This window comes from Perca flavescens, chromosome 15 (genome assembly GCF_004354835.1).
Source record: "Perca flavescens isolate YP-PL-M2 chromosome 15, PFLA_1.0, whole genome shotgun sequence".
Taxonomy (NCBI): Eukaryota; Metazoa; Chordata; class Actinopteri; order Perciformes; family Percidae; genus Perca; species Perca flavescens.
In genome coordinates, this window is record NC_041345.1 from 17,313,867 (window position 1) to 17,334,182 (window position 20,316).

Genomic DNA, 20,316 nt, shown 5'->3' on the forward strand with positions numbered 1-20,316 from the left:
TTCAGATAGGGTTTAGATTAGACACTGTGGGATCAGGATTTAAAGTATGTTAAGTTACAGTTGGACCATCAGTTTAATGTATTCTAACCCTTTTATTGATTGATTTTTCTTCCCTGATCAATTTTTGAGACTGATAAAAGCTACCAATATCCTAGTGTATAGCTGTATTGCCATCTAAGATATACCTTTTGGTGACAATCTCTCATGGAGTCTTGGGTTTGAGCATTAAAGTGCAACCAACCAGTGCAACAAAAATCCAGATCACCGAAACAAAACTGGTGTTTATGAATAAAAACAACCAACCGAAGAGAGAACACACTGGACAAGCATGGAGCTTTGAGATGTTAAGCTTTGAGATGATACATTTAAAGATTGTAAAAGGTATATATGCTTATATTTGTTGTATTGCAGCCTATAACAGTGCATTACCTATACAGAATGGCACACATAAGTGGTTCAGAATTGCCATAGTGTCAGTAGATAGCAGCTTTGCCGATCACAGTATGCTCAGATTCCTAAACACATTCTCAACTATGGGGCTTCAGAAATGAGAGTGTGATGATATGAAGATACTCCTCTAGGTGTGAAAGCTAACAGGCTGTTGGTGTACTGCAGAATCAAAACAAAAGTTGAGGTGATGAAGCTCAGCAGGGACAGGGTGACCTAAATATCCAAGTCCTCACTCCTTCTGTCTTACTTCTGGTTGCTTATATTATAGTCAAGCTGCCAATAGCTCGGTGCTACAGAGAGTTTGACTCGGCAGACATTTCTAAGAACAGTATTACATAAGAATCTCACAATCCTTCCATCCCCAATAATAAGCATCTTTCAGGAAACAGTTGCTTCATGTGACCGTGTGGAGAAGCATACAGATGAACAAACATGCACACACACACAATAACATATGTACAGTGGACCACAGGAGTGTAAATGCTAATCTTTTACTTCTAACTCATACTGCTCAAATACTTTTGCATAACGCTGAAGAACAGTAGCCGACCACGCTGACATCACTGTTGTTGCTCATTTAGCTGCTTCCAGTGGGAAGTTGAAAATTCTATCTATATAGTCCAATGAAATGTTCTTCTCTGGCAAGATGAAAATTTTGTTTGATGTGTGATGCAACCAAAGCTTCAGTCATTATCACCGCAGCTTTCCTTGATACTAAAGCACTATTGTGTACTGTATGTGAAAAAAATAGGAAAAAAAACATTTGTAACATATCAGCTAGAGCATGACCGCACTTTGCAGTAACATGCAATAATATGAGCTTCTTTCAGCCACCAATGATATTAATGTTTAATTTACAGATGCACAATAGCAATTAGGATGTAATGAGTGTATACGTGAATATATGAATAATGTGTTAAGCGACTTTTATATTCCTATGGTTTATATAAAACAAGTTAAAAACAGTTAAATGGAGTGCTTTGAATGTAAATCCTCTGACTCTGTAATGTATGAGCAGACACTACAGTGAAGACCGGCTCGAATGTTTTCACTGTAGGCTGCTTAGCACTGAAAGTAAACTAATCCATGGTAGCTGTTTAGATTGCTCAGGATGAAGAAAGTAAAGTACTTGCTCTCTCTAGCACAAATAGCCTACACCTCAACATTGTTGGCTTCTTCCGTTGCAGATGGGCATGACTGTGCGAAATTGACAAATGTGACAAATAAAAATAAAATATTAAATTGTAAAATGAAAGGATGTAAAAACTGCAATTACTGTAATGGCACGACTTAACAATGTATGAAAATGTATAGTTTTGGCCAAAACTGGCATTTAAAGGCTATATTTTTAAGAATGCTGTAATGAGATAAATGATACCGAAAAGTAAGCAGATGAAACTGTTGATTTGTGATCGACACATCGAATGGTTTGTGTTTTTGTTAAATGGACAATCACCACTCAAAGTTCATATTAGGCACATGCCAACAAGCTTGGGTCAAATATGCTTTGTTGCCTATTAGGAAAGAGTCGACTTATGTATTATATAAATGTATACACCTCACTGTATTCATTGGTAGGTTGACTCTAAACATTCAGCCTAGCAATGTCACTTCATTTCCACTCACTAGTTAATCATGCGTGGTCCCTGGAGCGTGTGTATGTGTGACTGACTGGATGTTTGAGATGTATTGTGTATTCATAGTTTGCCCACGAAGATACAATCACCAATGTTAAATAATGACTCTCATTAAAAACGTGCACTGATGCCAACTCACTTATTGTAGTGCACCAACAGTAGTACAGTGAGACAGAAACAAGGCCTGAGTGTAGCTTAGAGTGGCTCCCCCATATTCAGTTATCAGGTGTTTGTAAATTACAAGCACATTGACTCTGTGCTGAATTGACCCTGAAGTGTTCCACCCTGCATCCTTATGATGGAGACAAGGGTGTGAACAAAAGGGATTAAGATAAAATGGCCAATAGGGGGAGTATATGGCAGAAGGATGTTGTTAGCTCAAACAGGGTTTTTATCAAATGTGTAATGCTTAATGCTTCAAAACTAAGATTAACATCAGAATTAACAAAACATATATAAGGGGGCAAAAGTTAAATGTGGAGTTGCAAAAAATCATGATTTGCATATAATTCTATTCTGAATTCTATGAACATTTATTAGAGATTTTAATACTTATAAAGGCCTTAAGACCTTTTTATACTTTATATGAATCTGCAGATACCCTGTCAACAGTGATATAATTTATGAAATTTGACGATAAAGCACCAGAGTGAGTAGTAGGCAGGTTAGACCACTTCCCTGCACCATTAAACTGAATACTTCTGCAACAGGTACCAGAAATGATCATTACATTTATGTCTGTGATCACACTGAAATTTAGGATTTTCTTCTGTTCTTCAGTCCGCTCGATTTTGTTTTGTAATACTTTCACTGTAAATGACCATTACTGTGTAAATCAAGGCAAAGCCAAACTGTCACCTCAATAAAAGAAGCTTGAAGGAAGTTGTCAATGTGTTATTGAACTCCAACTGCTATAATTATTATGAATCATATTTCTATACATCTGTATATCTGTGTCCAAGCCGGCAGCGACAGATGTTGCCCACATGCCGCCTGGGTCTGTCGGAGGTTTCTGCCTAAAAGGAAGTTTTTCCTCACCGCTGTTGCAACAAATGCTTGCTCGTGGGAAATTGTTGGGTCTGTGTAAATTATAGTGTGGTCTAGACCTACTCTATCTGTAAACTGACTTGAGATGACTCTTATGATTTGATACCATAATAAAAATTGAACTGAATTGAAATTATTTTAGGTGAGATGCTTTTTGCACAGAGAAAGTTTACAAACTTAAGGACTAGGACAACATATTTTAATGTATAAAGTTAAACTTTTATTTTTATAGGCATACACTGTACAAAGCAGTAAACTCCATTTTGTTCATCCCTATTGAGAAAGATCTCATTTCAAAGTGGGTGTTAATGTTTTGTAAATGAAAAACAGGGCGAATAACAAATCTGGACATATAAAAAAATGAAGATGATAAAAGATATTTTACATTCACATGTGGGGGACTTTAATATTTGGTCAAACACGGATCATTTTGCTTTTCCCATGGTCAAAACCCTGCAAACACACCTCTGTTAATTATGCAACACATCCACACTGTTTCAGCCTTTTTCTGTGTGAAATCATTTGGCACTTATACGCTTTGTAAAGGAAGACATTTACTGTGTGACTTGTTAATTTATTAATTATTTCCTTCACAAGATGTGAAGGCCTCAAGATCATGTAAACATGATGATAAATGTTTGATGTGCATGTACGTTGCTCAGAGTACCAGTAGAATGGGTTAATGTGTAAAATGAAAAGAGGGATGAGATCTCTTCACCATCATCTACAGGTTACATTCAGTCAGTCGGTTTCTAGTCTGGCTGCCTATATTTTTGCCGAACAATGATATAAATGCACAATAACTAATTTTACCATAAAGATGTGGTGGTGGTGATGCTAGCCGCTGAAAAGGTTCATAGAAGAACATACAACACTGTCAAACCTAGTCAAGTTATTCTGAAGAACAGGCAGTAACATCACACTACAATACTGAAAGACTGCACAGAGCAGCATCTGACTGAAGCTAATGCTGTGGCTAACATGTTTAATGGTTTGTTTATCCAAAAGACAGCACATGCATTTCACTGATCATCATTAGGTACGATGTAAAAGCTTGCACTACGTATTGAGATGTCAAACAAAAGCCGGTCTATAAGTACAGTAATAAAATTGCTGAGAGAGTAACACACTGTATGATGAGTAATTGCGACTTCATTGCTTTGACAAGATGAAACAAAAACAAACAAATGTGATCCTCTTGGTGCAGTAAGCGATACAGATTAATAGTATTTCCACTTTAAATAGTTTAAATTCATAAGCTTGGCGTATACACTCTTGCAGGTAGGTGGGTGGGTTTGGGCAGATGAGACGGAGAGCTGACTGCTGTCACTGAAGGAGGTGGTATGGTATCTGCATACAGCAGGGAGGGACTCTCTATTTTTAGAAGTGCAGCAGAGAAGGCAGAGACAGCGACTGCTCATAGAAACTCATCAGCTATGTGACGCTACAGGGAGGGACAGAAGCATTAGTGGCTGGCTGAGGAGTTAGGGACAGGTTATGGAGGTAGGCAGCAAGTGTAGCTAAGTCATATCTACCTCCCTCTCTATCCCCACATATTTGAGGGCATCCGCTTGGCTGTATCTGTGGAAGGAAGATGAAGGGAAGAGTTTGAGTTATTACACAGGATCTGCGGAAACTAGTAATTCAGTCATAATGTACAGCGGCCTGTTTTTTTATTTTACTTTGAAGCAGATGGAGAGTCACTAAAAGGACAGTGACTCTACCTGTAGTCAAAGAAGAGCTCCTCTCCTTGCAGGATAGCTCGTTTGGCAAAGATACCGATGCGGTGGTCTCCATTCACCATTACCACTGCAATGGCAGCAAACAGTATTAGCCAACAAAAGACTGCTTTGATGCCACAACATCCTCTAAATTCACATGCGACTCCATAGCAAAACCAACAGATTCCGTCTTACCTTTAGCGTAGCAGTTGGGATTAACTGAATGATTTGCAAAGCGGATTTTATTTCCCTTTCGCGTGGCATCCACAACAAAGTCTACAGAGAGACATGGAGTGCATTAAGGACTACTTAAAATGCAGTTGTATGGTTTTGAGCATTTGGAGAAATGGGGAATACTTGCCTTTGTTCAAGTTGAAAAGGAAACTAGACATGTATTTGTCATAGATCCTTCCACGTCGGTCTGCCTCATCTTGGGAGATCAGCTGCTCATGCAAACACACAGGAATAATAAACACTCTATATTACTCTATACTCTACACTATATTCTTTTATCTGACTTAACTGCCTTGACTTACCTCTCCGCAGTATTCAGAGATGAACTCATTCTTCTGAACTGACTCTTTGATGAAGGTGCCCCATCCGGCGACATCTGATGGAGCTAAAAGCAGGTGCTGAGAGAAGTCAAGATGTATGTTAGGACACCACAAGTCATATGATCTAAACACCACTAACCTGTCTCCAGAATAACAGAATATCAGGTTTGATATATTTAACCCATTTAGACCTTCAAGTGTCCTCGTCTACCTTTTTTAGGCCTCTCTGGATGCTGCAGTTCTTGCAGGAGATTGCTTTGTTGTCCCAGTGGTCTGCAGTGCCGCAGGTCATGCACAGATCTGGGTCACATTCCCTCACGGCCAAGTAGCAGGGACACTGTTTAGTGTTACACTGTGTCTTACACCTGCAGCCTGGGAAGCGGTTCTGGCCTGAAAAATATTTAGACACACAGCTGCTGTGAAAGGGGACGTGCTTAGAAGGTTTATGAGCAAACTGCATGCAGCAATACAGAAATATAATACATTATATGACGTGGCAGAACACAATATGATTATGATAAATAATTCCATCTAAAAATGCAGTTGAAGCACAGAACCTTAATGGGTGGGTAATTCTGAGAAGGCCATCACTCAGAGACCTCTGCTGGCAGATATGCTGAAATACAATTTTGCAGAGTGAAACACAACACCCTCCGGGCAGATAAACGTAAGGATCAGGATAACCGGAACGTCTTCTTAGCAGCCTCTGCTTGGGGAAAACTGTCCATAACAAGATCTCCAGGCAGCATTTGTCTTCTCTGTTGTGCTGTTTGTAAGTTCCCAGTCCCAGCCTGTGTGGATTTTTGTGCGTCTGTATCATCAAGCATTGTTAAGCTGGAGCGGTCTGACTCATACTTATGTTGGAAATGAGGTTGTATATCAGACACAGAGCCTGTCACATGCCTTTGATTTCTCTCAGAGTCTTTAGAGCACACACATGTGCAACCGGGGGCTGCTTCCTGTTTGGCCCGGGCTCTCCTCTACTACGGGAAAAGGCGAGGTAATTGTCGGGTAGGGAGAGGGGGGGGGGGGAGAAAAGGTGACCGAACCACAACGGATGAACAAATGAGGCAAAGCTATCTTTTTTAAACCACAGCAATATATTTACTTTGTCTAATCCCATTTCTCTGTTGTACACTTTCCAGAGGACAACATACGAAATGCATTCCTCCACCATGTGGCCATTTCAGAAAACACCATTCTGGGTCATTGCTGCAGTAGCGAATACTTCATTGTGAACGCAGCTCTGTATTAAACAGACACCCACCTATCTCCGCCAAAGGACAGTTTCTCCTCTGACCGCTGCCAGAATACTGCAGAATCGTTTTACATTCTGCTGCCCTGCTCTATTGTTGCATGGAAAAAAGGCTTTAAAGCTACAGAGAGCTTTCAGTGGAAAATGTGGTATGACAAACAATTTCCCTTTAGCTTTACAAGGCAGAGCAAGCTACTTATGTCTTTTTGTCTGTGTAAGAAAGAAAGAAGCATACAGTACATGAAAGTACGGTTACAGTTGAAAAAGAAATGTGACACTCACACTCATGGGCGCACTGGCAGAACTTCTCACAGAAATTCTGGGTCATCACACACGGGCAGGAGCTGTCGCATGGATGGTCGGGGTGATCACATGGCTGATAGTTGTACACCTGATTGGACAAATTATCTGGAGCAACAGAGGACAAAGCCCTCAGACAGGCACAGTAAGCTGCGTTGTATTTCAGAAGACATAGCGTAGTTATAGCTGTGCTCTGACGTTTTATTTTCAGGTGAACATACCTTTCTTGAGCTGAATCTTTGCCCATAACCTGCCCCAATAAACAAACACAATGACAGGGTCAAAAACTCTTCTAACTTGTTCCACACCTATTCAGTTAATTCACTTTTCATGACTTTTAAGTGACAAATATTGAAATGTGACAAGAAGACTTAATGCAGCTTTAATACTAATGCAACAGTGTAGAATACATTTATCTCTGCATGACTTTATTTATTTTAACCTTTATCTATTCTTTATCTAGCAAAGTTTCACTGAGGGCCAAACTCCTTTTTGCAAGAGATCATGTTATGATTATGATTCTGTCATTCAGCAAAGGGTGGACAAGAGAGTGAGAATAACTAATGACATCATGCCTGTGTTTCCGTTTCTTCTTTTGGGGCTCGATGCCTCCATCAACCAAAGGAACGCGATGGATCAGGACCTCCTTTACTGCAAACTCGTACACCTGTGGGAAACGAAAATTACATTAACAACAACACATCCTGCTAATTAACCCCATACTCTCCTGTGAAGAAATGTTTTTCTCTTTATTGTAATTCAATTTTGTAATGTTGTGCCCGCTCAAGCTGAAAAGCACATTGTCGTGATTCAGCACAGAACATCCTGCCCCCTCCATCCTCTGTTATCAAAACTCCACCACAGAGGCCAAACACACACACACACACACACACACACACACACACACACACACACACACACACACACACACACACACACACACACACACACACACACACACACACACACACACACACACACACACACACACACACACACACACACACACACACACACACACACACACACACACACACACACACACACACACACACACTCAACAACTTCTGGCTGCCAAACCCAGATTTGGCCTCTTCCCTAGGACACAGACATACATAATGATGCAGCTGGTTTCAGCATTTCCTCTCAGTTAAGCAGTGGGCGGGGCCCTCTGGATACCAGCAGGGCCGTGACAGACAGTCCAGTACAGACACTGAACTGGTCTAGCCATGTGACAAGAGGCTCTCCAAGGGTGGATGTAAACGGGCAAGGCTTCTGCAACATATTTGTTTCAGCTGTTCTTTAATGCATGTATTGTGTGTGTGTAAGTAAAAAGGTTTGAAATCTAATTTAGTTGTAAGTGGTAATATGTTCTTACCACAAGCCTTGTTATGCACAGCCCACATGACACTCAATTGACATAAGTCTTGGAATGTCTAAGGCTGAAAGACTGCATCATGAGAAAATAAAAGACATCACATCTGGTAAGCATTCGTGTTTATGGTGTCACATGCCATTCTCTCTGTAGTCAGGCCAATTATCCACACCATAAAACCACAGGCACAGGATGCATGTGTTATTACACTCGCACTTACTCAAATTCAACAGAAATTAGCAACGCAAGTATGTTTCAAAACAACTCCTTCAGAAAGTAGTTGATTGTTCATTATTTAAGATGTAAAACTACATTTCATGGCTGTTGTATCTGGTTAGTAACAGACAGAGCTGTATAGTAATGAAGTAGAATTACTTCATTACTCTACTTAAGTGCTAAAAGGCTGTATCTGTACTCTACTGGAGTATTATTTTTTTCTCCTACTTCCACTTTTACTTGAGTACATATTTTTGATGAATGAAATACTTTTACTCGGATACATTTTTTATGTGCTGCATCGTTACTGAATTCCTCATGCTACGGAGACTGTGTAGGTTACAGTGTGTGTAGTTCCGGCTACGTATGCTAATTATGTAATTTACGTAAGAAATCCCAGAGATCGCATCATGTTTCTTTTCATTACAGTTGCCCGTTCAGAAGTCAGAGATGATGTAAGTTTGTACTGGTAAATTGTAATTTCCCCACTGGGGATCAATAAACAGTATAAATTAAATTAAGTTACTCTTTCTATTTAGCTATTATTGCAGCAGATGAAGCTGTTCCTGAATTGTTTCAGTCTGCAGTGAGTCCTGAATGTTAATCGTTTGACCCTGTGATGTGAAGCTGCTAGTTTATCTGTATGTTGCTAGCTTGCTAACTTTCCACTACATCACACATGTTACTAGCTAGTGTGTGATATGTTTTTTGGGGCTTTAATCGTTACTGTGCTGGACAGGATGTTCATTTTACTTGCACAGTGTGATAATTGTACATTTTATTTCAATATTTGTTAATATTTGTTATTTTTAATATAATATAATATATTTCATATTTGTTAATTCCTTTGGCTACACTCTTAGGCTAAACATTTGAAATAATATAAACAATATGATATTCAAACTTTTGACTGCTTTCTTTAACAACTAAATAACACAATACTTGTACTTTTACTTTTAGTAGTTGAGTAGTAGATTTAAAAAAAACTACTTGCAATACTTAAGTACAAAAAATGTTGAATACTTTAGTACTTCTACTTAAATGTGGTGCTTAAAGAGCACTTCTACTTCTACTCAAGTCACTTTTTTGATAGAGCACTTGTACCTTTACTCAAGTATGGGTCTCTAGTACTTTATACATGTCTGGTAACAGATGAGACAGCTAAACACTCAAAATAAACAGAATTAAGACCTCATTTCTCATAAATCCTCTTGCTTCTATTTCCTATATGTCACCATGTCATTTCTATGGGTTTGTTTCATGTGTGGACTTTTTGGCTCTACTGAAGTCTTTAGAATTGTGACATTTACCTCCAGCCTTTATCTAGGAAGCATTTTGTGGCTCCAGAGGCCACATAGTTTGGGTCTGAACACTTCAAATTTAAAATTGTGTTAAGTGAGTGAACATTTTACCTCCTTGCAGTTCTTTGTACCGATGAGACGAGCAATGGAGCAGAAGTTGTTGAAGTAGGTGCCGTGTAGCACCCGGAAGAGTGACTCCTCCGCCCCGTTCCACTGAACCACACAGCTCGCCTGCTGCTCTCCTTCATCATCCCTTAGACGCATCTTTGTGGGAGTCTGGCATCGCGAATTCCCCTCTGTTACACACATACAGACACACACAGAAAAACACGTTAGTATCACTGACCAGCTATTCTTGGCAGAGCATGCAGCTGCGTGCACACACACTTTTCTTTTACTTTGTCTTGGCAAAAGGTTTTTTGACAGCTTTTTATCTGCCCACACACACATCAGTCATGGTAATTTAACCCTACATTGACACACATACAGCTATTTCTGGGTGTCAAGCACGCACCCACGCAGAAATGCACGTACGCATGCATGCATGCACACACGCAGGTGACCATGACTTTGATTTAGCTTTTTGGATATCCAAAACTGATGCTCGTACACCCACAGCTTGAGGCAGAGAGCCGAATGTTGCTTGGCAACAGGCTGAATGCAGCATTGCTGTGGCCACATGCTCCAGCACTGAGTATCTTTATTAATCTGCTCAACAATCTGTTTTTTTTTCAAAATTATCTCAACACGTGCAAGAGAATCTGCTGTGTCACTGGCTAAGCACGAGCGGTTTCCAGAACTAACAGAGACTAACAGTGAGGCACTGATGGCAATGAACAACAACCTAAGAGGAGGGGTGAGCCAGAGGAGATTGCTCCTATTTCCTTCCCGCTGCTCTCCACATGAAGATGTCAACAGAAGTGAAGAAACAAAAAGCTAAAAAACTACAGTAGGAGGAGGGGGAGAGGGAACAAAGTGTTTATGTTGGGCTGAAGCATGCAAAACTAATGGCTGGTTTATTTTACTTGGCAAAAGAGAGCTGATATTGAGAAGAGATGGAAGGAGGGAGACAGAGGAGAAAGTAGGATATGACTTATAAGCTATTATCTTCGGCCAAATTTCACTTTTCTGAAGCGCTGCAGTCAGTCGGGGCAGACAAGCTTCCAGAAAAGGAGGGATCTGGGGGGGAAGTTATGGTAAATGATGCATCCACTCAGTCATACAATGAAAAACATTCAAATAACTGTGTCTATGCTGTATAAGGCCTCAAAGCAGACAGTCATTACCAGAGTTTAAGTAAGTAACTAAGTAAGTAAGTAAGTAAGTAAGTAAGTAAGTAAGTAAGTAAGTAAGTAAGTAAGTAAGTAAGTAAGTAAGTAAATAAATACAATTTAATTATTCTTCTTTTCACAGACAGGGTCACAAAATGCTTTACAATGTGTATAGATGATAAAACATAGTAGAAAAATAGTCTAAGAATAGAAGAAAGTAAAAATACAACACAGATAAAATTATCAATAAATGAAAGACATATGTTACCCAAAAGCTAGCCTGAACAAGCAAGTCTTCACTTGTCCCTTAAAACAGTCCACATTCTCAGCAAACCTAATGCTGGTTGGCAGAGCATTCCAGAGTCTGGGTGCCATAGCGGCAAAGGCTCTATCCCCACGTCTTCAGACGAGTGTGTGGCGTGTATAGCAGATTTTGGTGAGAATTTTTAATTGGATCCTGTAGGTTACAGGAAGCCAGTGAAGGGAGCAGAGTAGAGTGGTGATATTGGTGCACCTGTGTGATCTAGTAAGTAGCCTAGCATTAGCGTTTTGAATGGATTGCAGGTGGTGAAGGACAGATCTATTGAGTGAGGAGAAGAGTGAATTGCAATAGTCAATATAGGAGGAAATGAAGACATGGAAGAGCATCTCCGGTTCTGACTGAGAGACCACAGCCCTTAATTTACTAATTTTGAGTAAATTGAAAAAACAGGATTTGGGAAATGATTTGATGTAAGTTTCAAAAGATACGGATTTGTCAAATGTCACCCCAAGGTTCCTTAGACTAGACCGCAGATGACAAAGGCCCAATGTTCTGCTTAATCAGAGGGATAGCGCTGTCTGGCGCTATGATTAAAACCTCCGTCTTATCTGGTTTCAGCTGCAAAAAGCTTTCAGCCATCCAGTTGTTTATGACGTTTATGCAATCCAGGAGCCTTGTAAGTTTGGAAAAAAACAATATTGGGCACAACACTGAACCCTGTGGAACACCACAAGACAGGGGCGATAATGCGAGTGGGATCCCCAATAGAGACATCAAAACTTCTATCTGAGAGATAGGATGTAAACCAGTCTAGGGCCACTCCTGATATGCCCACCCATTCATGTAATCTCTTAGTCATGATATGGTGGTTGACTGTATCGAAGGCAGAACTGAGGTCTTGAAATACTAGCAATGAGCATAGACCTACGTCTGAGGCCATCTGAAGGTCATTATGGACTCTCACCAGGGTGGTCTCAGTAGAGTGTCTCTTCCTAAAACCTGACTGAAATTTGTCATACAGCTCCAAATTCTCTAAAACAGCTGTAAGTCGATTACCAGATGTGTACATTTACGTTAGAGTAGCTGAGAAAATCGAAACCTCAAAACAATAGGCAATGTATAGCAATAAGCCAAAGTGAAAATTAAAAATCTAAAAATTGGTTTTAAGAGCAGCTTCAAAACCCAGTTCCTGTAAGATTAGAGTCCTACCTGATGAGGAGGTGGTTTCATGGTCACTGTAGCCCTCCTTTCCTTCTTCAGCAGATGCAGACGGTCCAGGAAAGCTGGAGCAGGTGGGACGCTGCTGCCTTCGGCGCCGCCGAGACCTCTGTGACCGTAACATATTCTGATCCACAAATTCTTTAGCCCCTTTCTTCAGAAGAAGACAGGGGATGGGAAAAACAGCAATCAACAAGATAGAGCAAGTACTACATAATGCATGAATAGGTTAAATAATTGTGAGCTTGGCAAACCTGTAACAGGAAGCAGTCTACACCACATGGTTCAGTCTCAATGCGGATCTCCTTACTCTTCCTCTTATAAACATTGGGTGTAGCATGGAAAGCTTTGTGAAAAGAAACAAACATATTTTTACTCTCTATTGTACATCAGGTAGTTAATAGTTAGCAACTGTAAGTAAATAAGTAAATAGAACATATGCTATTTATTTATCACAATCTCACTGGGAGTCAACAAACCTAAACTAAAATGAACCTACAGGAGAAATAATAATAAATAATAATAATAATAATAATAATAATAATAATAATAATAATAATAATAATAATAAACATAAATAAAGCCATTACGGTGGAGGAAACAGTCGTATTTGAAGCAACGTCTGCAGAAGAGCGTGTGGAAGGAGTGTAACGACTGCTCCCGCTGTACAGACTTAGCAAAGGGTCCGTCGAGGTTGGGGGTGCAGAGTGGGGGCAGCTTCACCGGACTGGGGGGCTCTAGGAGGTCCTTGTACCTGTCGAAGTGACAGGGAGAGTTTTGGTAGACATATATAACTTGTTTTTAGTTCTTTTGCCACAGTATTAGCATGCTCATTTGAAGTTGGTGCTGGGTGAAGTTGTGGGTGTTTCTTTCTAAGTAAAGCTCTTTCAGATGCTGATGCAACTGCTCCTTTGAGTCAGAGAGCCTAAGAGGGAGACACCATTATTACTTTTCGTCCTGACAGCTTGCGTCTCCATGGTGAACACTAAGCAACGGCATGTTCAGCATTGTGCACATAGATTCCAAGTTTCACTGCACTTCTCTTACTTTTCCTTCAGCTCCTCCGTGGTGCCCTTGTAAGGGAACATTGAGGCGATGGCTGTAAATATGTTATCGTTGGGGACCTTCTTGCTGCTGGACAAGTCCCTCACTTTGGGAGACAGAAAGAGAGTTTGTTATACAAATATCCCAGTTTCCCCGCATCAGGTTTTGATACAGATTCACAAATAAAGCGTATGCAATATGTTCTTTTAATCATTTTGCAATGGTACAGACGTTTTCCCAATGCTCAAGGCCAGTTAGCAATAATATGTTCTGAAAACAGTTTTCAGGGAAAATCATGATCTAAAACAGACAATGTAATTTTAATTTTTCAGTATCTTTACTCATGGTCATGGACCCCTTATTCATTGATGTGTTTGTGAAAGACTGTGTGGCCAGGTGTGCTTCCATTTCACTATCACTAATTGTGTATACAGCCTAGTTTCCCATAACGCTTGGTGCAAAAGGTCATTAAGTTCTGTAATTAGAGCCAGGCCATATCAGTGTCATTGACAAACAGGTTCCCTCACACACAGTACCCATGCAGGGGACACAGGGGCAGCCTTAAAGTAAACAATGCCTGCTGTCGCAGGGCGCCCTTGTGGCAGCTGTATAGTGTAATGAAAGGAACAGTACCAGCCTTGTTCATGCTGCAGCCCTCTTGTTCTCTCACAGGACAAAATCTGAACGAGCAACTGCACAGCTGAAGACTTGCTCACCCTCTGTAGTGCTCCTCCTCTTCCTCCTGATGGATGCCACAGTACCAGGTTTGGTCTCTTCTGAACCCTCCACTGAGCTCCTCATCACTCTCTCGTCCTCCTTCTTTCCCGTCACCTCCGCCGTTGTCGCTGTCACCGCTGTCACCGCTGTCACCGCTGTCACCGCTGTCACCGCTGTCACCGGTGCTTCCTCCTCTTCCTCCTCCTCGTGGTCAGAGTACTGGCTCAGGGCCTCCACTAGCTCTTTGAAGACCTCGTCACTGATAAACCCCCCCTCTGGGACACAATTAACATGTCAGAATATGAAACAATGACATCAGCTGCATCATCAACACCAAAGTCCCAAGTGAATTTTGAAGTGATATAAAGTATGAAAGGCGTAGATTATGGGATCTGTTCAGACATCTTAATGGGACAGAGCATTCAACACACACCTCTGTCACCATGGACACCATCATAGTTGTCGATGAGTTCCTCCAGGAAGGCCTCATCCTGTTCTAGCACCTCGTCGCCCATGTATGGGATGTTGTGAAGGTACGTTTCGTCCTCCACCTAAGAAACAAAAACTCCCTTCAAGACAGGTATGCGACCAGCTGATGGTGCATATCAACCCACCACCTGTGATGCTTTTGAGGAACTAAAACCAAAAACGTAAAAATTACAAACAAGCAACAGTTCACAAGATATCCACATGTTCCTGCCTCTGGGCATTTCACAGTGGAACAAAGGTACACACATGAACTGGAAATATAAGAAATGTAAACCAAGTTAGGTTGCAAGAGAGCTTTTGCCAGTAAAAACTATATATTTAAAAAAAAAAAAACACTTTCAGTTTGATGATGTGTTCTTGAGTTTCTCCACTATATTCTATCCATTTAATCAACTCTGAATCATGCTATTTCCATTGAACACATGAACATCTTTAAAATTGGAATCAGGTGAATGAGTAAAATGATATATAGTGTGCTCTGCACCTGTAATAACACTGTAATTGCATCACCCACAACATGTGGTTTATGTCATACCATGAAGTTGTTCTGCAGAGGTGACCAGGAGTACATGAAGGGGATTCCTGCCACCGTTGACAAGGGTCTCATGGCAATGGCTTGAGCTTTGAATTCTGGGAAGCCAAACTCCACTGTACACATCTGCAAGAGAACCAGCAGTGGGTTGGGGTTGACAAGACAATAGAACAGTCCTAAGCATTATTGGACAATTTTATATAATCGAATGAACATTCTGCTCGACCCCCAACAGTGAATATAAACCAAGTAAACACAATAAAGCAGACCCTGACAGCACGTGGGAAGAGAAAAATACTGTCATGCCCTCAAGGTGTTTGTATCATGAGCTCCCACGGGGCCAGAGACCACTTTTAGGCTATATGATCCTTGCTTTGTCCTCAGATATTTTAGGAACACCTGACAACCAGGTGGGAATCAGAGCAGAACCTTGGTGGAGGTCAAGAGGACGCAGCATTATGGTGAGATGAGTTTTCTCACAAAACATTCACACTATAGTAATAGATTGGATTTCAAGTTAAGCCAGAGCAGCCTGGGCAGGAATAGGAACACAGGACAGTGCAGGCAGGGGTAGTATGTGAAGTTATGTGTTACAATGGCTATTATTTCTCTAACACACACACACACACACACACACACACACACACACACACACACACACACACACACACACACACACACACACACACACACACACACACACACAAAGTTACCCTGATGGTGAGAGAATTAAAACTTTCTATATTTGGTCATGTTGTAAACAAGGCTAGTTTGTAATGGTTGGATGGTTGACAGACAGGCCGACAGACACTCAGACAGGCAATTACCAGGGGCCCACTTCTAAGCTTTTCACGCAAAAACCCACATTTCATGCATACACACTCAAACACACACACACACACACACACACACACACACACACACCTTTTTGTTGGCCTGAGCTCCACCAGACGTTGACAGAGGGATGGACTGAATCCTGAGCCTGGACCACTCTGCATTCAGGAGATCTGTCTGCTGTTCAATCTTTTGCCTGTTGGACATGAACAGGGTCTGGAATCAAACAGAACAAAGAGCATGTTACACATACTGTAAGACACACACAGTGAGTGCTGCATGTAGAACACACACCTACTGCAAGTCCCCCACACCATGCATACAGCACATAGGCAGAAATTGATTTTTTTAAGCAGCACTGTCAATAATTTTGTTGACTCACCTTGACCTCCTCTACTTTTTTAAGGCGTTTTAATTGGCGAAGGCGCATATACTCAGACTTGACCCTCCGTCTCCACTCTAGCAGGCTGCGGGAGGGCACAAAGGAGGGAAGCTGAGGTCTTGGGGTTGGTGGGGCAGCACCAGTGCCAGGGGCTGGAGATGCAGCAACTGTTTCCTCCATGACTCTTTAAAAAGACAGAGATACTATGTGGCACAGAACAGTCTATTGCATATTGTCAATTTAAGCCTTTAGATCCCAAAAGGTGTTTAAAAGGTAAAAGGAATATTGCATTTTGTGTTTGAATTTCCAATAATATTCCTCCAAGGCTTTACAAAGTGTCTGTGGGACTCACTCAATAGTAAGTGTATAGTGAATTTATCAGTTTTCACCACCTATTCTATCACAATAATACACCTAATAGGTATTGGTATGCTCATAATTGCTAATATTGGTGTAATAAGCTATAAGTGGCTTTCTGTAATGTATGTTAAATAACTATATATTACTACAGTAAGTACAACATACTCTCTCCCTCTACCCCTCACAGACATTAAACTTCCCCATTCACTCACCCTCACTGGAAGTCTATCTGAAAGAGTGCCCTCTTCTGTTGGCAAAACAAAACTGACATTTAATGTAAAGCAATGCCTTCCACACTGGTGGTTTAAACTGCTTAGTGCAACACTGCCGTTGCTTCTTTTTTTAATCATGGAAGGCAAGCGACCAAATAATAAACAAACAAATTCAAATAAGTCTCTAATCATTTAACAGCACGGGGCACACATTGCTCAGGAGTGGGCGTGCCTCTTCAGAAAAACAATATGAAGCGGAGCAGAAAAGTGCGTAGTACAGTTTTTCTGTGTTTCATAAGCACCTGAGTGAACATCAACTTCCCTATCGGAGATAAAACAGAATCAAAAATAAGTACAAAGACAAAACTGAGCTCGGGAAACTGCTACAGTGCATTTTTTTCTGGTTTATGAGTCGTGCACATTTCAGCCACAGCTATGAAGTGCGCAACGTCCTGTAGCTGCAACCCCGATGAGACAGTATCCATTTAAATGTTTAACACTTTAAAGACGTGCGCACCGCGAACACCACAATGACAGCACGTTATTCCAGCGGACGCGTGTGCACGTCTACCTCTATATCCAGTGTCGCAGTTATTAAATACCTTCAAATCCACGGCTTGTGTCCTATTTGTTGCGAAGAGAATGCAACGCGAAGTCCCTTTCTGTTTTTGTTTTTGTTTTTTTACAGTTGAGCGATCCGGAGCAATTAAAGACTGTCTTTCCTATGGATCTGACGCAGATATCGTCTCCGCACGGCGAGGGAATCTCAGAGAAATCCCTACGTTATCCATGGGCATGGTGCTGGTGGTTGTTGTTGTTGTAGTAGCTTACAAATAGCTTACAAATAATGCGTACTTGGCTTTGTCGAACCAACCCGAGCAGGAATGTGACGTCTTAAAATGATCACTGCCTTTCGTAGCAGAGGAGGATGTATTACTATTCTGCGTCCTGGAAATAAATAGCGTGGAGCAGCAGCCTCAGCACAGCCATTTACACGCACACACAGGAACTGATGCAACTGTCCAGGCAAGAGTGCTAGATCGCCATCTAAATGCGTGAGGGCACGACGCTCTATGGGTTTGATCGGCGTAATAATGCAACGTTTTAAATAAAGAAACGAATCTCGCAGGCATATTTTTTAGTGATTTTTGAAATAGCAAACCACATACACAGGAACACCGGGATATAAATTCACATAATAGGACTAATTACCCCGATTGCGCTGATTGTGTTGATGAAATAAACTGTCCAAAAATATTAGGAATGAAAAATGATCGATAATTGAAAACTCCCACAGTGGAATTCTATCAGATGGAAAATAGTTCAGTTGTTGTTCTGCACTCCTCCTCCAGGGAGAGCTCGTCGCATTTTATCCTCCGTTTTTAGAGAAAGGACTGAATGACCTCGGGCCACTGATGACATCACGTAGCCTACTCTACGGAAAATCCTAATTTAGCCAACTTCAGTTGAAAAACTGATAAAAGCACGTTTTTGGTTTGTATTAAATTTATAGAAATGATCGACCTGATGGGAAGAAGGAGCAGCATAATTTGAAGCCATCATAACAATATACAAATATTTAAAGTGACAGTGTGAAAACAGGACATAGCCTACTTATTTTTTATTTTTATTTTTATATATATTTTTATTAGCCTACTATAGCTATTTCCATATAACTCAAATGATGCATGTTATATAAAAAAGATGTCCATGACTACTGAAGACTGAAGAGGTATTGCGGCCTCTTCTGAACTCCTCACACGTTTTGGCTGTTTAAGATAAGATTTGACAATATTTTTGTCAATATATATTTTTTTATTCCTCAAGACAGTTTCCATGACTATAAAGAAAAGGGGTGAATGCATGTATCTACGTTAAAGGGTAGGTAAATGGGTCTCTGGTATGAAGATAGATCTTAAAACAGGGAACCTGACTCAATATTCTGTTTCATTTTCTATTATTATATTCTATATTAAACTTAAGCTTTAATATAAGCCTTTGGTGCCCTTGTGGAAAAGGACCTAGCCCTTCAATTATTCAGTAAAAAAACATGGCTCTATTTATTTACTTATTTATAATAGGTTGTTTCAATGTTGTGGATGTACAGTATAAGGGCAACATGTCAAATATCAATTTAGGGATTTAAAATGTAATCCTGCATCCTATCCCACAGGCTGTAAATATATGGATGCTTTTTATTCGTTTAATATTCACAACAAGTTAAATTTATTTGTAGTTTATTATTGTATGTATTAACTCTTAACGGTTAAAAGGAAACCACGTGAATGCTACTCCTCTGGCACACAAGATGACACTGTTCAGCTAATTTTCACCCCATAACACAACATGTGCTCATACACATATGTCTAATTTGGATGAAGAAATCTGGCTTGACATGGTTTGGTCTGATATCATGCTATACCAGCATGACTGCCTCAGTGTGTTTCTCTCTAATCAGCATGCTGTAGTTGATCTTTTCTGTTCTCTGGTGCTGTTTATGCCGTGCAATTCCTGGTTAGTAATTATGCATTCAGCGAGCAAAAGCATCTCAGATGATACAGCATGTTTGGCGTGTCTACAGTGGTATTTGAAGTAGCCTAACTCATGCCATGTTGATACCGACCTTTCAAACAAAAGCAAACACACACAGGAAGATAAACTTGTGGAGCTGTTATCAGCAGGAAGTATTTAATTCTGTATGATGTAAGCAGTATGTGTTGGTCTTTGCATCTATCATTGTGGGGACTCATGTCTCCAAATAGGTGCAGCTTTTATGATCTGTGACAATGGCTTAGAGATGATAAAATACTTACTGCAAGCAATTTCAAATATTATATGTACAGTATGTAGTATTTATTTTTATTATATTTATTATTCATAGAAAATTGATAGTGCTCAAGGTGTTCTTGAGCAAGGCACCGAACCCCCAACTGCTCGGGGCGCCTTTCTATGGGCAGCCCCCTCACTCATTATTATTATTATTATTATTATGTGCCAACTAAACATTTCACTTATCCTGTCTTTAACAGAACATTTTAAACATGTCAAGCTCTTCCTTACAGGTACATCTATTCAGCTATTTAACTCACTCATACTGAAAGTTTGATGCAGATGTATTAGTTTGTGGGATTTTTTTTAA

At 40.4% G+C, this 20,316-nt stretch overlaps 1 protein-coding gene across 7 annotated transcripts; it reads right to left on the reverse strand.

The window, feature by feature from the left end:
- Window positions 1-3,341: 3,341 nt before the first annotated feature.
- On the reverse strand, window positions 3,342-18,564 carry ezh1 (enhancer of zeste 1 polycomb repressive complex 2 subunit). 7 transcript variants are annotated; one of them, XM_028599163.1, is made up of 22 exons: window positions 17,780-18,217; window positions 17,178-17,212; window positions 16,606-16,789; window positions 16,314-16,439; window positions 15,393-15,515; window positions 14,802-14,919; window positions 14,368-14,643; window positions 13,655-13,757; window positions 13,198-13,361; window positions 12,862-12,953; window positions 12,599-12,761; window positions 9,968-10,152; window positions 7,540-7,631; window positions 7,186-7,214; window positions 6,947-7,072; window positions 5,621-5,799; window positions 5,392-5,487; window positions 5,217-5,298; window positions 5,051-5,131; window positions 4,859-4,943; window positions 4,670-4,715; window positions 3,342-4,578 (listed from the first exon to the last, which is right to left on the reverse strand). In XM_028599163.1, the coding sequence occupies exons 3-22, from the start codon at window positions 16,783-16,785 to the stop codon at window positions 4,552-4,554; spliced, it is 2,373 nt and encodes a 790-aa protein (XP_028454964.1). In that variant the 5' UTR covers window positions 16,786-16,789; window positions 17,178-17,212; window positions 17,780-18,217; the 3' UTR covers window positions 3,342-4,551. The 7 variants fall into 7 exon arrangements, 6 of the variants coding, with proteins under 6 accessions (XP_028454964.1, XP_028454966.1, XP_028454965.1 ...); XR_003694397.1 differs by lacking the exon at window positions 17,178-17,212 and having other exon boundaries at window positions 4,817-4,943; XM_028599165.1 differs by lacking the exons at window positions 17,178-17,212; window positions 17,780-18,217 and adding an exon at window positions 18,390-18,564.
- Window positions 18,565-20,316: the final 1,752 nt, after the last annotated feature.